Source organism: Canis lupus, chromosome 15 (genome assembly GCF_011100685.1).
Source record: "Canis lupus familiaris isolate Mischka breed German Shepherd chromosome 15, alternate assembly UU_Cfam_GSD_1.0, whole genome shotgun sequence".
NCBI classification, from domain to species: Eukaryota; Metazoa; Chordata; class Mammalia; order Carnivora; family Canidae; genus Canis; species Canis lupus.
This window is the reverse complement of record NC_049236.1, coordinates 13,477,658-13,493,305: the sequence shown is the minus strand read 5'-3', so window position 1 is coordinate 13,493,305 and position 15,648 is coordinate 13,477,658. Positions and strand designations below refer to the sequence as shown.

Sequence of the window (15,648 nt, the reverse complement as noted above, 5' to 3'; positions counted from 1 at the left end):
TCGAAGGATGTGGGTGGGGGAGATGGACTAGAAAGGTGATGGGTATTAAGGAGAGCACTCGTTGTGATGAGCACTGGGTGTCATATGTGAGGAATCACTGAATTCTACTCCAGAAACCAATACTGCACTGTATGTTAACTACCTAAAATTTAAATTAAAAATAAAATAAAATGTACCTAGAATGTATCAAGCAAAAAAAAAAAAAAAAAAAAAAGCCAAATATTATCACAAGGTTTATAATTTAAAAAAATAATCAGGGGTGGAACGTCTGGGTGGCTCAGCAGTTGAGTATCTGTCTGCCTTCAGCTCAGGGTGTGATCCATGGTCCATGGATTGAGTCCCGCATTGAGCTCCCTGGGAGGGGCCTGCTTCTCCCTCTGCCTGTCTCTGTCTCTCTCTCTCTGTCTCTCTCATGAATAAATAAAATCCTAAAAAAAAAAAAAAAAAAATTGGGGGTACCTGGTAGCTCAGTTGGTTGGGCATCTGCCTTTGGCTCGGGTTGCGATCCTAGGATTGACCCCCGCATAGGGAGAATCTGCTCAGTGGAGAGTCTGCTTTTCCCTCATCATCTGCCTCTCCCTCTGCTCATGCTTTCTCTCACATTGTCTCTCTCTCAAATAAATAATCTTAAGAAAAAAATCAGTTGTCTGCCCCATGCCACCCCACCACCAAATTCGCCTTTTAACTGTTACATATGGTGTTTTATACCTATATCATTCCTCTACTTCCAAGTTTATTGTTTATTCTATACCTGATTCCTCCCAATACTTCCACAAGTCCAAGCTCTCTCACTTGGCCTTTACTATACTAACCAGTTTCCCTATTTCCACTCTAAACTCCATCAGTTCATTTGCCACAGAACAGCTATTTAAAAACTGAAAAATCATTATCATTCTGTTGTCTAAAATCCCTCCTGGATTTAATAAGCATAGAATAAATTCAAAGCTCTTTTCCACATCCTCCAAAGCCCCCACTTAATTTGAACTGTCAAGCTTTTGTGCACACCTCAGGGTCTACACCCGACATTTCTTCCACCTGGAACACTTTTCAGGTGTTCTCAGAGCTGGCTCCTCCTTGTTATTCTAATCACTGCTCAAATTGTTAACTCCTCAGGGAAGGCTTCCTTTACCACCACCTACTTAATATAGTCCTCACTTCCATGCTACCATCCTAGGTACACTCCACTTGACCACTCTGGTTTATTTTCTTCAGAACTGTTGTTGTCATTATGTGAAATTAAATTATTTGTTAATAATATGTTTACCTCTCCAAGTCATGGAAATTCTAAGAAGTTAGCAGTTTTTTCTAACCTACTGCTCAATCTCTAGGGCCTAGTTCTGTGACAGCACTTATCAGAAGCTCAAAGATAGTTAAAATTGTTTCCTAATATCTTGAAGATCCAAATTACTTTGAGATCCTTGTTTAATAAAGTAAAACAAAACAAAACAAAACAAAACAAAAACCAATCTTCATGGGCACCTGGGTGGCTTAGTCGGTTGAGCGTCTGCCTTTGGCTCAGGTCATGATCCCAGAGTCCTGGGATTGAGTCCTGCATCAGGCTCCCTGCTCAGTGAGGAGCCTGCTCCTCTGCCCCCACCCCTCTTCCTGCTCATGCACAAGCTTTCTCTCTCACACACAAAAAAATAAGTATCTTAAAAAAAAAAAAAAAAAAACTTAAAAAAATTCCTGAAAAATTTTAAACACAGAAGAGGATAGATAGTATAACAACCATTATACACAGACTTAAAGATTACCTATTCACAGGGCACCTGGGTGGCTCAGCTGGTTGAGTGGCTGACTCTTGACTTTAGCTCAGGTCATGATTTCACAGTCCTGGGATCGAGCCCCGTGTCAGGTTCCAAGCTGAGCATGGAGTCTGCTTGAGGTTCTCTCTCTCCTTCTCTCTCTGCTCCAAGCCCCCACCCTCCACAAACATATTCTCTCTCTAAATGAATAAATCTTAAAAAAAAAAAAAAAAAAAAACCCTACTTACAATGAACCTTATTCTAATTATACCTCTAGCCATTTACTCTCCCCCAGGTTGGTTTTTTTTTTCCTTTTTTTCCTCACCCGGTTATTATTATTTTTTAAAGATTTATTTATTTATTTATGACAGACACACACAGAGAGAGACAGAGAGAGAGAGACAGGCAGAGACACAGGCAGAGGGACATGGGAGCCCGACATGGGACTCGATCCTGGGCCCCTGGATCAAGCCCTGGGCCAGAGGCACATGCTAAACTGCTGAGCCACCCAGGGATCCCCCTCACCAAGTTATTTTGAAGTAAATCTCAGATAACACTTCATATGTAAATATTCAGGCTATATTTTTCAAAAATAAATTATTATATATAATTGCAATATGCAGAATCTTTAAAAATTTATAAATTTCAGGGCCCCATCTCCATCTGAGACCTAATTATCAGAATCTCTACAGTGAGGCCTAAGTATATATATTTCTGAAATTTTCTTCAGATGTTCTGATTCAGCTACACTGTAAACACTTCTGATGACTGACATCTGGGAATAGTTATAGAGGGGCCAGAATTGTCAATTTCCTAAGAACCCTATCAGGAAAGACACTACTGAAAATACAATTTATAAAACAAATAGTTTGAGTTAAAACACCAAAAAGATTAGAATTTAAAAAGAAAAAAAAGGGGATGAATGTTCAAAGACACCTTACTTGGATACAGAAAGTGATTGATTAAATTCCTCTTCCACAGCAATGTTGCTTTCTTCAAAGCTGGGAATATCAACTGCTTTTAATGAAGACGTGCTACATGGAGGACTTGTGACCTCATTATTAACATCAACAGAAAAATTCATGTCCTCACTGGAAATCTTGGTATCATCTTGCCTTAGCTGAGATTCAGGCTCTTGATTATCACCTGCTCCATTCCAAAACAAGCTGGCACCTGGAGGTTAAATGATTAACCAGATACTGAAACAAATATTCTACTATAAAAATAATCTTCTGCAAACCTCTAAGACTAACTGTATTATTTTAACACAATTACCTAGAAATGTTTTCAGATTATATCTTCTCAGAAATGCCATAAAGAGTAAGGTGAAAAGATGGAAAATTGGTGTACAAAGGTGGGGGGGGGGGTGTGCTTGGGTGGCTTAGTTGGTTAAGTGTCTGACTCTTGATTTCAGCCCAGATTAGATGGCTCTCAGGGCTGTGAGTTGAAGCATGTTGGGGTCCACACTGTGTGTGGAGCCTACTTAAAAAGGTAAAAACTGGGATCCCTGGGTGGCTCAGCGGTTTAGCGCCTGCCTCTGGCCCAGGGCGCTATCCTGGAGTCCCAGGATCGAGTCCTGCGTCGGGCTCCTGGCCTGGAGCCTGCTTCTCCCTCCTCCTGTGTCCCTGCCTCTCTCTCTCTCTCTCTCTTTGTGTCTATCATGAATAAATCAATAAATAAATCTTTTAAAAAATTTGACAAAAAATAATAATAATAAAAAAAATAAAAAGGTAAAAACAAAAAACCACCTGGGATACAAAGGGAAAGGAGATATTCTGGGCCCTGTCTCTTCAAGAAGTATGGCTCTCAAATGACATGCTACACATAAGAAGGTTCTGAATACGATTTGGGGTGTATGTGTATGTGCAGATAACTGCTGTTCTGAAAAACAAGGGAAAATATATAAAATACCAGTTGCTAGGCTCTCTGATTTCTATCCTTAAATACAATATTTATGAGAATATTTAGAGACATACCAGACTTATGTAATATCAGGCAAGTATTTAAAAATCAGATGTTTGGGGACCCTGGGTGGCTCAGTTGGTTAAGTGTCCAACTCTTGGTTTTGGCTCAGGTCATGATGTTGGGGTCATGAGATTGAGCCCCATTACAGGCACTGTACTCAGTGAGAAGTCTGCTTAAGACTCTCTCCTTATGCCCCACCCCCAACCAATCACATTCACACACGTTCTTTTTCAATTAAATATTTTTTAAATTAAAAAAAAATTTTTTTAAGATTTCATTCATTTATTCATGAGAGACACAGAAGGGGGTGCGCAGAGAGACAGGCAGAGGCAGAAGCAGGCTCCATGCAGGGAGCCTGACATGGGACTCGATCCTGGGTCTCCAGGATCAGGCCCTGGGCTGAAGGTGGCGCTAAACCATTGAGCCACCCAGGCTCCCCCATATTTTTAAAAAATTTTAAAAAAGATTTTATTATTTGAGAGAGAGTGTGTGAGAGAGAGAGAGCAGGAGGAGGAGGTAGAGGGAGAAGCAGGCTTCCCATTGAGCATGGAATTTGATGTGGGACTCAATCTCAGGACCCTGGGATCATGACCTGAGCTAAGGCAGACGTTTAACCAGCTGAGCCACCCAGGTGCCCTCAAATAAATAAATAAATCTTAAAAGAAAAAACAATTATGAAAAATTTATGTAAGTATTGCTATTTTTCTGGAATATTTACTAATATATACCTTCAGAAAATTAATCATCATTGTAGAATAAACATGCTTTTAAAAGCCATTTAGTTCTAATAATTATTAATAATGCTTTTTTCTGCATATAAGTAATAACTACCCCAGGTCATCCACGCTGAATACCTGAAGTTTCAAGACAGTTTCACAATATCAGCTTAACCATGTAAATGACTTCATTCAATTATCTTTTATTCAGCACACATTATGATTTAGGAATCATGTTAGTGAATGAGATACAATAGTGGAATAAGGCAGTGTTCCAGATCCCAAAAGTTTACAGTCTAGTACAGATAGAGATACAGATACAGATGAGAGGCAGCTATAATACAGTAAAAGTACAGAGTTTTCTAGTAGGATACTACACTTTTTGGTATGTTTGGTACCTATGTTTGATTAGCTCACAATACCCACCAACTCCTTGTCCACCATCCCTCTACAACACACACACACACACTTTCTTTGGTAACTGTCACCCGTCCCTGCAATTAACAAAGGTGAGACTCCGGCAGTTATGTCCCTATTACATGCTTCTCAATCCCCTTACCATTGAACCAGGGATAGAACTCTAATCCAAGCTAGGTCATTCAGGTTCTCTGCAATTTGAAATAAGACTGAAGGACAGTAACCTGGTTTGTGTACATGGCTAAAACTGTATAACACATATACTTTGGAGCTTTAGGTGAGCTAGAAAAAACTGGGTAAAACAGCCATGTAGACTAGGCTGGATAGTCTTAATGGTATTCCAGTTTCTAGTTCTAGTCTTTTCCTGAAGTCCAGCCCATTCTTGGCCTTGGTTTTCATGAAACATCCTCCTATCCTTCCAGTAAATTCTTCTTCCTTGCTTAAATTATTATTATTTTTTTGCTTAAATTATTTCAAAGTGGTTTATATTACTTGCAGCCAAAGAATCTTGCCTAATACTCAGTAATGTCTGACTTATAAATGTACATGAGTTTCTTCCTCCACTCTCCCTCCTTGCAGTTAACAGTTAACAAATGGGTTCAGAGATAGAATATAGAAATCTGTCTTCCTTCCTTTTCTCCCTCTCAAATCTTCATCTGTTACTTTTTCAAGTCTTAGGTCACCAAACCATCTTCATTCCTCAAATGTTTGAGTATCACCATCTTCATTTCCCAAAGCAGCTCAAATTCAACAGATTACTTAGAGTGAACTCCATCCTCTCTCTTTTGCTTCTCTAACATGCCTTCCCTAGGTCATCTAAGCTGAAAATCCTGGAGTAACTTTTATTTTCATTTTTAATACACTTTTAATATTAGAATAATTCTAGATTCATAGAGAAGATAAAGTTCCCGTATACTCCTCACCAGTTTGCCCTGATGGTAACACCTTACATTATCATGGCACATTTTTCTTTTTCTTTTTTTTTTTTTTTAATTTTTTTTTTTTTCATGGCACATTTTTCAAAATCAAGAAACCAATATTGGTACATTAAAATTAACTAAATCTCCAGACTTTATTTAGATTTCACTGATTTTTCCACTAATGTTCTTTTTTCTGTTTCAGGATCCAAACCAGGGTATTATATCACATTTAGTAACTGTAGAATCCTACCTCTTCCAATCACCACATCCAGTTAGTTATCAAAACCTATCACCCTACACAACTCTTTCTCTTCATTCCTACCATCATCATCCTATGTACTAGGCATCTTGCTAGGTCTTGGTGACATTCTTGAAGACATTTTTAAAGATCTCATGGTCTGGTAGTGAACAAACATGTAAACAAATATAGGTCATTTACATTATTAATTGATTTTTCAAAAAGGCCTTCAATGTTGTTTATCAAATAAAAGAGACGATATAATAAGCGCTCTCCATAGGCAGGACCACACTGGACGATTCAGAGCCCTGCTTTCTCACTGCACCCCTGCTATTTTCTCTACCCACCCTGTTCTACCTTCTCTCTACTTCATCGACTAAAACCCTACATACCCTTCAATGCCCAGAATTAGTAATAATGCACGGATGAAACAAACCTTCCCTGATCCCTCAAGACACAGATGACTTTTCTTATAAGAATTGGGTTCAGTCCAGGAAAGTAGTAAAAATATGTATTATATGTCGGGTGGACTCACATTTGTTTTCAGATACAGTTCTTGTTCACAAAAAGTAAAATTACACGAAGACTTAAGTGATACTCTCTTCACCTTGGCTTTGGTTCTGTTTGTACCACACACCAATTTAATGTATAAATTTTAAAGTGATATGAAAAGCAGTTAAAAAAAAAAAATTCCTTACAAATAAAAAAAAAAAGACATTACCTGTGCTCACAGCAATGCTTACACTTTTTCTCATGTGCAAGCCAGGGGAAGACTGTGCTTCCATGGAAACCAGATCCATTTGTCTTGCAGCTTGCACTGTGTCTTCAACAGAGGTTGTCTTAGGGAAACAGGGCTGCAGAGACTGTGCTTCCAATAAACGCTGAATCTGTATTAATTAAAAACATATTTTAAACTGGTAGTGAAGTAATCAACCAAATTGTTAGTGGAGTTTAAAAATGAATTACTAAGTGCCCCAGTTATAAATAACTGACTTTTAACTCTATCTTCTCATAATTCAGTTAGATCATACCATAAAACTATTCAATGCAGAAATCACTATCCTTCATTATTAAGAAGCACTTAAGTAGGTGAAGTGTAAGTTTTATCTTTTTTTAAAGTAAACTCTATGCCAAACGTGGGGTTTGAATGTAGAACTCTGAGATCAAGAGTTGCATGTTCTACTGACTGAGCCAGCCAGGTAAGTGCCCCATGGCCAAGTGTAAATTTAAAAATGAAAACATAAAGGTATTTAAACTGGCATTCATAAATTGACACTTGTGTAAAAAAAAAGTCTGAATGTTAACACTTCAAATCAGTATTTCATTCCTATTCCACTTATAAGTCAAAAGTAAGATAAGAATTATATTCTAACTCCTTACCAAATTGTGAACATTTTTTATATAAGGTTCTTCTTATAAAGGTTAATCAGAATAGCCCATGTTTGGCCATGCTAAAACTGGAATTATTAACAATAGTAGCAAACACTTACTTACTGAGTGCTTCCTGTTTATAAGACACTATAGTAAGAGCCTTTATGTTTGCTTATCACAATCCACCCCATGAAGAATGTACTACTATTAAACACACTTTACAGAGAAGAAAACTTGAGAAATTATAAATGAAGTTATTTGGCCAACTCATGTAACTAACAAGTAACAAAGCTGAGGTTCAAACACCAAACAGTTCCCTGTTCCTTTTAAAACTAAAATGTAACTTACATACCATAAAACTCATCCCCTTAAAGTGTACAAGTCAGTGGTTTTTAGCAAAGCCACCAAAAAGTTTGTAACCATCACCACCATCTAATTCTAGGACATTTTCAACAATCCGCTGAAAAAACCTTACCCATTAGTGGGGACTCACTATTGCCCACACCCATTCCCTGGCAACCACAAATCTACTTTCTGTCTCCACAGATTTGCCTATTCCAGACATTTTACATAAATGAAACCACACAGTACGTGGCGTTGTATCTTGCTTCTTTCACTTAAGCATAACATTTTCAAAGTTCATCCGTGTTGTTGTATCTATCAGTACTTTATAGTTGAATAATATCCCATTGTGTGGATGTTGTGTTTACCCATTCATCAGTTGATGGACACTGGACTGTTTTCATTTTTGGCTATTATAGATAATGTTGGTATGAACATTTGTGTATAGGTTTTTTGTTTTTTTTTTTAAGATTTTATTTATTTATGCATGAGAGACATATACAGGCAGAAGGAGAAGCAGGCAGAGGGAGAAGCAGGCTCCATGCAGGGAGCCTGATGTGGGACTCGATCCCTGGTCTACAGGATCCCACCCTGGGCTGAAGGTGGCACTAAACCACTATACCGGGGGCTGCCCTGTGTATAGGTTTTTATGTGAGCATATTTTTTTCTTTTTCTTGTGTATACACTTAGGACTGGAAGAGCCTCCCTTTTTAAACACTATGATTTTCTATTTCCCTATAAATTATACTATTGTGTTCAATTTGTCTCATTAATTTCAGCAAACTAATTTTATTAATATACAAAAATATAAATTATCAATAAATTATTAAGATCAGTAGAAATATAACCTGCATTACTAATACAAAATAGCATATATAGAGTGGTTTATGTGGATTTTGGTGTCATGAGGACATAAGTTTAAATCCTACTCTGCTACCTTTGGTTGTATACCAAGGCTTAGTACACTACACAGACTTTTCATTTGAGGTCGACAAATCAAAGACAAAGGTAGTTATGTTGTAGATTAGGATATGTACAAGACAGAGAAGAGAAGGTTTGCTTTCCAGTCCCAGCTCTACTCCTAACTAGCAATGTGTCATTGGGTAAATTATTTTCTCTGTCTAATCGTCTTTTTGCTTATCTGTGAAACAACAGGAACCAGAATTCAGTTTCCAAGGTTCCTTCCAGTTTTGATATTCTACAATTTTACTCCATAAAATGTAATTACTGAAGAATTGCCAGTTATTTTTTAGAAACCATATTAAAACCAAGAATTTAAAAGAACTAAAAAAGTGGGGATCCCTGGGTGGCTCAGTGTTTTAGCGCCTGCCTTTGGCCCAGGGCACGATCCTGGAGCCCCAGGATCGAGTCCCACGTTGGGCTCCCGGCATGGAGCCTGCTTCTCCCTCCTCCTGTGTCTCTGCCTCTCTCTCTCTATCATAAATAAATAAATCTAAAAAAAAAAAAAAAAAAAAAAGAACTAAAAAAGCTCGCAAACCTGTGCCTGAAGCAGTCTCAGCTGTCTGTCTTGTTCTGTGAGGAACCTATAAGCATCTGGAGACAGTCCCATCATTCCATTATCTGACCCAGTCTTGGGTGTGTGCATGCATACTGCACAAGGTGATGGGTTACAGGAGTCCACATGCGAAGGTAGTCTTGCCACAGGTGATGGTTCTACAATGCTGTGGGGAGAACAAGTACTCGTGTTTCCCTGAGGTCTCAAGGCTATAGGACTACTTGAAGAACAGAATGCATTAGGGTACAGTGCTGGACATCCACCTGGGTGAAATAATGAATGCTTGTGAAGGGCTTCAGACTGGAGGTCTTGAACAGACCCTACTGTATTCATTCCTTGCCAAGAATTTATTGGACTATACTGCATGCAGCCATGATGCTGACAACAACCACAAACATTTGTAGGACAGTAAGACGGTGGTGATGGAGTAGGTATCTGAAGTTCCATTGGTCTTCCTGAATTATGGGATGAAAAAACAAAATTGTGTGGTTGAGACCATGAGGCAAGAGAAGACTGCTTGGAATTCAACGCGGAGGATCTTACAGGATATTCTTCTTTGTGTACATCTGTATCAAGAGACGGCCTATTAATGGAAGATGGCTTAACACTGTTCCTGATGTGGGAGTTCCCATTCTTACAGGTAGATGGCTGCCTTACTCTGCCATGTTTCAAAGGAACAGTGCTCTGGGTTAATTGATTTGGTTGCCCTCTCAAGGAAAGCTCTCCAGCTTTGGCTTCTAGGCTGCATTTGTCATCGTAAAGCTGGGGTTGCAATGGCTCCAAGTGTTCAGAGTGGTTAATCAACAAAGGATTTTCACTATTCATCATTTCCAATGGCTTAGGCAGAGGATTAGATTCTATGAAATTGCCATCCAACACAAGCGAAAGTTCAGGAACTGATGGTTGGATCTTAGGAACCTATAAACGGGAAAGAAATGAAAGAGGAAAAGTATTTTTTAGTATGTTGCACTTTCTTCAAACTAATATTTTCCAAATTATATCCAATTACTTATTAAAAAGTACTTATTCTTTAGACAGTTGACATATATTTTCTAGGCACCTTCTACATGCTAGCACTAGGAATACAGTTGTGAGTAAAATAAACAAGGTCCTTGTCCTTACAAACTTACTTAACAATGGAATTCCTTTTATTGGAACACTGATTAATGTTGCTTATATAACATAGCACAATATGGGAAACTGTTTTAAAATAGACTTTTTAAAAATAAATAAATAAATAAATAAATAAATAAATAAATAAATAAATAAATAAATAAAATAGACTTTTTTAACCCTCTCTCTGCAAAAAACTTATCACTGGCAGAATGCTCCAATAGATCTTGTAACAAATAATGTTGCTGCATTTTAAGTAACAAAAGACCTGATAAGTATTTTAATAATTCTTATACTAAGTGAAAGTATTCACTGTTATTCTTTTTACTGATAGTGACTAGGAGTTGGAAGAGAACAGAAAAAAGTAAACTAAATATTCACTATGGTGAATTTGGTTACAATTTGTTATTCATTTTTAAAAATCTTTCCCATTCCTTTTTCTTCTAATAAGTAATTGGTCCAATTAAGGCACAACAGTTCCACAATAAACTACTGGTTGCCTGCAGTCAAAAAATTATGACAGAGATTACTGCAATCTCCAAAATCAAGTTTGTTTTCTCAGATTTGGTGATAAGAATCAATGTGAAGTTCTAGTGATAGTATAGAATGTTGAGTCTATATGGGTTAATAGCACCATGTTCTGAAACCAAATCTTCTGAACTACTATTTTTACTGAATTCCAAACCTCCTGAATCCCAGCTTTACTACTTACTAGTTGTTTAATACTGGGTAGGCAACTTAACCAATCTGTGCCTCAGTTTTCTCTGGAAGTATAATTACATGTACTTACTAGAATATGTACACATATATATATACATTATTACATATACAACATAATAATTACATGTACCTGTGAGAAATAACTATATCTGTGTATACAGATAATAGCCACACAGATGTATAGCTAGACAGATCTTCGAATAAAACTTAAATAAGCTTGAGGTAATATTATTGAATAACATGAAAAGATTTTAAGTTTTTTTTTTTTTTTAAGATTTATTTATTTATTCATGAGAGACACAGAGAGAGGCAGAGACATAGGCAGAGGGAGAAGAAGCAGGCTCTATGCAGGAAGCCCGATGTGGGACTACACTTTAGGTCCCAGGGATCACAACCTGAGTCAAATGCAGACGCTCAACCACTGAGCCACCCAGGTGTCCCAGATTTTAGGTTTATAAACACATAGGTGGGTTCTTCACAAGATCAATAATACCTTCTGACTCACAGGATGAGGACTAGGAATTGGTCTTGGAGAAAAATCTTCATCTTCAACACCAGAGTCATGATCATTTATTGGCATTTTTCCTGGAGATAACTTTTGGGAAGACCTAAAGAATAGAGGGGAGTAAAGAAAAGTCTTCAGTAATCTGTTTATTTTTTTTTTTAAGATTTTATTTATTTATTCATGAGAATACACAGAAAGGAGAGAGAGAGACAGGCAGAGGGAGAAGCAGGCTCCATGCAGGGAGCCGGACATGGGACTCGATCCCAGGTGGTCTCCAGGATCACGCCCCAGGCTGAAGGTGGCGCCAAACCGCTGAGCCACCTGGGCTGCTCTATTTGTTTATTTGTTCTTTCTTTTTGAAACTGAATAAAGTCCTTTTTTTTTTTAAAGATTTTATTTATTTATTCATAGAGACACAGAGAGAGAGAGAGAGAGAGGCAGAGACACAGGCAGAGGGAGAAGCAGGCTCCATGCAGGGAGCCTGACGTGGGACTCAATCCCAGGTCTCCAGGATCACACCCCAGGCTGCAGGCGGTGCTAAACTGCTGCGCCATGGAGGCTACCCTGAATAAAGTCCTTTAATAATCCCCAGTAGCATCTGGATCATTTAATTTAGTATCTGACAACCATAGATTATTTTGTTTTTCGGGCTAGTGTTAGTGGCCTAGAAAAGCTGGTCCAGTCAGATTCATGCATAATAAACTACCTCCCTTTGCCTGATCATGGGAAGTTTAACTCAGTTTTCCTTAAAGTTGCAAAATACCAATAGTTACCAAGCTATTTTCTAATTAACCACTTTGAGGAATGTAGTTATAAATACCGCATAGTGCTCGCCAAAAAAACCTTATAAACTGGTGATAAATCTGTACACTTATTGCATTAAACACTGTGTTAAAAAGGGAACTCAATAAGAAACTGTTACATTTTCCTGTACACTTACATCTCTGATGGGACATTAACTGAGGTCCCTCCTCCTACCAAGTCAGTTGTAGTCATTGCATCACAGGGGCCTACCCCAACGGAACACAACAAACCTTGAGTGCTGGTAATGAGTTTCAAAAGGCAAATTTAGAGTTTAAGACTAAAATCTGGAAGACTATACACATCAGGTTTTTTTTGCATCCTAGATAAAGTTTCAACAGGATGAGTTCAGGAAAGAGAAAAGCCAGAAGGAAATTAAGAGTTAAGACAATGATGGACTCCCTCAGAAAGGGTCCTATATCCTGGCAGGGAGCACAACAGAAATGCCCAGGTAGATGTGAAGGTCGGACAGCAGGGGAGAACTTTGCCCTAAACCCTGGTGGGCTGAGAAGCACTCAGGTCCTTCAGTGCTGAGGTGCTTCAATGAAACAATCAGAACGTCTGCATGGTGCGTTTAAGCAACAGGGTCTACAAAGTTCTCCCCTAGCACCCAAGAGTAACATGGAGAATATTATGATACCTACTGTGCCTCAGTACAGCATGGACATGACAGAGATCCAAGGACCTGACTAGAGTAAGGAAATCACAGTGGAGGCCTGCACAAACCTACTGCCAAAGACCAGATGTAAAAGAAAATACCAGAGCAGATGGCAACTTAGCTGCATGATAATCATGTCATCCCACATCATTACTCTTGGCATAGCATTAATTCCTCCAAATTACATATAACTTCACAGAAAAGTGGATAAAGAGACCTTGAATTGACTGAAATTTGGTTTCTATAACCAATTGGACAGTCAAATTAGAAATTAAATTCAATTACTTTTAAAAAGAAAAAAAAGTTACATTTTTTGAACCTGAGTTTGTGGTAAAGAATTAGTATATTTTTAAAAAGATTTTATTTATTTATTTGAGAAAGAGAGGAAGAGAGCACAAGTAGGGGGTAGGAGTGGAGGAAGAGGGAGAAGCAGATTTCCCTGCTGCACAGGGAACCCGACTCGGAGCTCAATCCCTAGGACCCTGGGATCATGACTTGAAGGCAGATGCTTAACTGACTGACACACCCAGGTGCCCCAAGAATTAATATTTGCTACATACCTACTTATGATAACACACATATCAACACCCACATAAAATTTCTGACATTGAGCAATAAAATTCATTTCTGAGCTTTTGTAGTACCAAAAGCAAAAAGAAAAAACTTTATGTTGTATAATTATAAGATCAGTTCTTTAGGTAAGACAAAAATTTTACTAAAATCTAAAAGTGACTGTTACTAAAGTTTTGATCAGAGTTGAAAGTTGGCAGTTTTCAAAAATAACGCTAAAGAAATTATGTGTCTCCTTAATCTGGCTTTTTAAATATTCAATGAAATCTTGAATAAAGACTTAAAAAGACACCAAAGGTATTCCTGAAAAAGCTGTAAGAATATAGTTTTCCAGTAACCTAATGTATTTCAAGGATAACTTAAAACGCCCAAAGATGGAGACAGTATAACTCAGGTATTTTTCTAATCCTCTCAGAACCTGTGGCTATGTTTATTGTAAAAGGGAGTTTGCAGATGTGATTAAGTTAAAGATCTTGATATGTGGAGATTATCCTAGATTATCCAGGCAGGCTCAATGTAATCACAAGGGCCCTTATAAAATGGAGGCAAAAGGGTCAGAGTCAGAGAAGGAGATTTGAAGATAGAAGCAGAAGTCAGAAGCTAGCTTTGAAGAGAGAGTGAGGGGCCACCAGAAAAAGAATGCACATGGCCTCTAAAAGCTAGAAAAGGGAATAAAATGGGTTCTCTACTAAAGCTTCCAGAAGGAATGCAGCCCTATCATCACTTTGATTTTAGCCTCAAATACCATTTCAGACTTCTGTCCTCCAAAACTGAAAGGCAATAAATTTGTATTATTTTTAAGTCAACAAGTTTGTGGTAATTTGTTAGAGCAGCAACAAGAAACTACTTCTGATTCAGTCATAATTCCCACTTTACAGATGGAAGAATAATGTTCAGAACTAGGATTTGAATGTTGTGACCTGTATAAATAGTTGGTATAGTTGGCATTTGTTTTATTTTAAAATTGTACCATAAGTTCCATCTATACAATCAAGTGTTATGGACAGATGAATGAATGCTATGAAAAAAGTCAAGCCATTTTCTCAATAATGGCAATAATCTGCAATGAACCTATACCTTCTGTTTCCCATGAAAGATATTAAACAAGCAGTATTAAAGGGGTCCAAAGACAGGTTAAGGTTATAGTCAAAAAGTTGTGAAAAGGACAAATTAACTACTAGGGTAAGTCAAAATAACAATAGTTTTATTGTTGTTTTATTGTCAGGACACCTGACTAGCTCAGTAGAGGATATGACTCTTGATCTCAGGGTTCTGAGTTTGATCCCCAAATTTGGGGGCAGAGTTTACAATGAAAACAATACTTTCAGACCTACAGCATCAAAGAACCAGGATTCCAAAATAACTTTCAAATGAGGATACCAAATATTTGGCAAATTACTAACTTAAATTAATGGACCTCTCCAATCATATGGAGAACAATCAACACCTCATCACTGGAATATAAATTCCATGAGGGAAGAAATCTGTCTGCCACTGTTTTTATTTTATTTTTTTAAAGATTTTTATTTATTCATGAGAGACACAAAAGAGAGGCAGAGACACAGGCAGAGGGAAAAGTAGGCTCCCCACGGGGAGCCTGATGCGGGACTCAATCCCAGGACGCCAGGATCACGACCTGAGCCAAAGGCAGACACTCTCAACCACTGAGCCACCCGGGTGCCCTGCAAGTGTTTTTAATACCACCATATTCCCAGCTTTTAGCACACCACCTGCCATACAGAAGAATGAGAAAGCATGAAGGGTTAATTTTATGTGTCAACTTGGCTAGGCCATGATAACCAGATATTTGGTCAATCATTATTCTAGATATTTCTGTGAAGGTTTTTTTTTTTTGAGGGCATCAGGGAAAGAGGAGGGACAGAGGGAGGGAAAAAGAATCTTAGGCAGGCTCTATAAACAGTGTGGAGCCCTACGCAGTGCTCAATCTCACAAACCTGAGACCATGACCTGAGCCAAAATCAAGAGTTGGGACACTTAACTGACTAAACCACTCAGGAGTCTCTCTGTGAAGGTATTTTTAGATGAGATTA

The 15,648-nt window shown here is 38.0% G+C and overlaps 1 protein-coding gene across 4 annotated transcripts in view; it reads right to left on the bottom strand.

The window, feature by feature from the left end:
* The window catches only part of STIL (STIL centriolar assembly protein), a 62,652-nt gene that overhangs the window by 24,686 nt on the left and 22,318 nt on the right, over positions 1-15,648 (bottom strand). For 3 of the 4 annotated variants that reach the window (XM_038558113.1, XM_038558114.1, XM_038558116.1), the window contains 4 exons: positions 11,557-11,671; positions 9,213-10,148; positions 6,723-6,888; positions 2,687-2,918 (listed from right to left, as the gene is read on the bottom strand). In XM_038558113.1, the coding sequence (XP_038414041.1) occupies positions 2,687-2,918; positions 6,723-6,888; positions 9,213-10,148; positions 11,557-11,671 (1,449 nt within the window). The remainder of the gene's footprint in view (positions 1-2,686; positions 2,919-6,722; positions 6,889-9,212; positions 10,149-11,556; positions 11,672-15,648) is intronic. The other variant, XM_038558115.1, reaches the window with a different exon arrangement.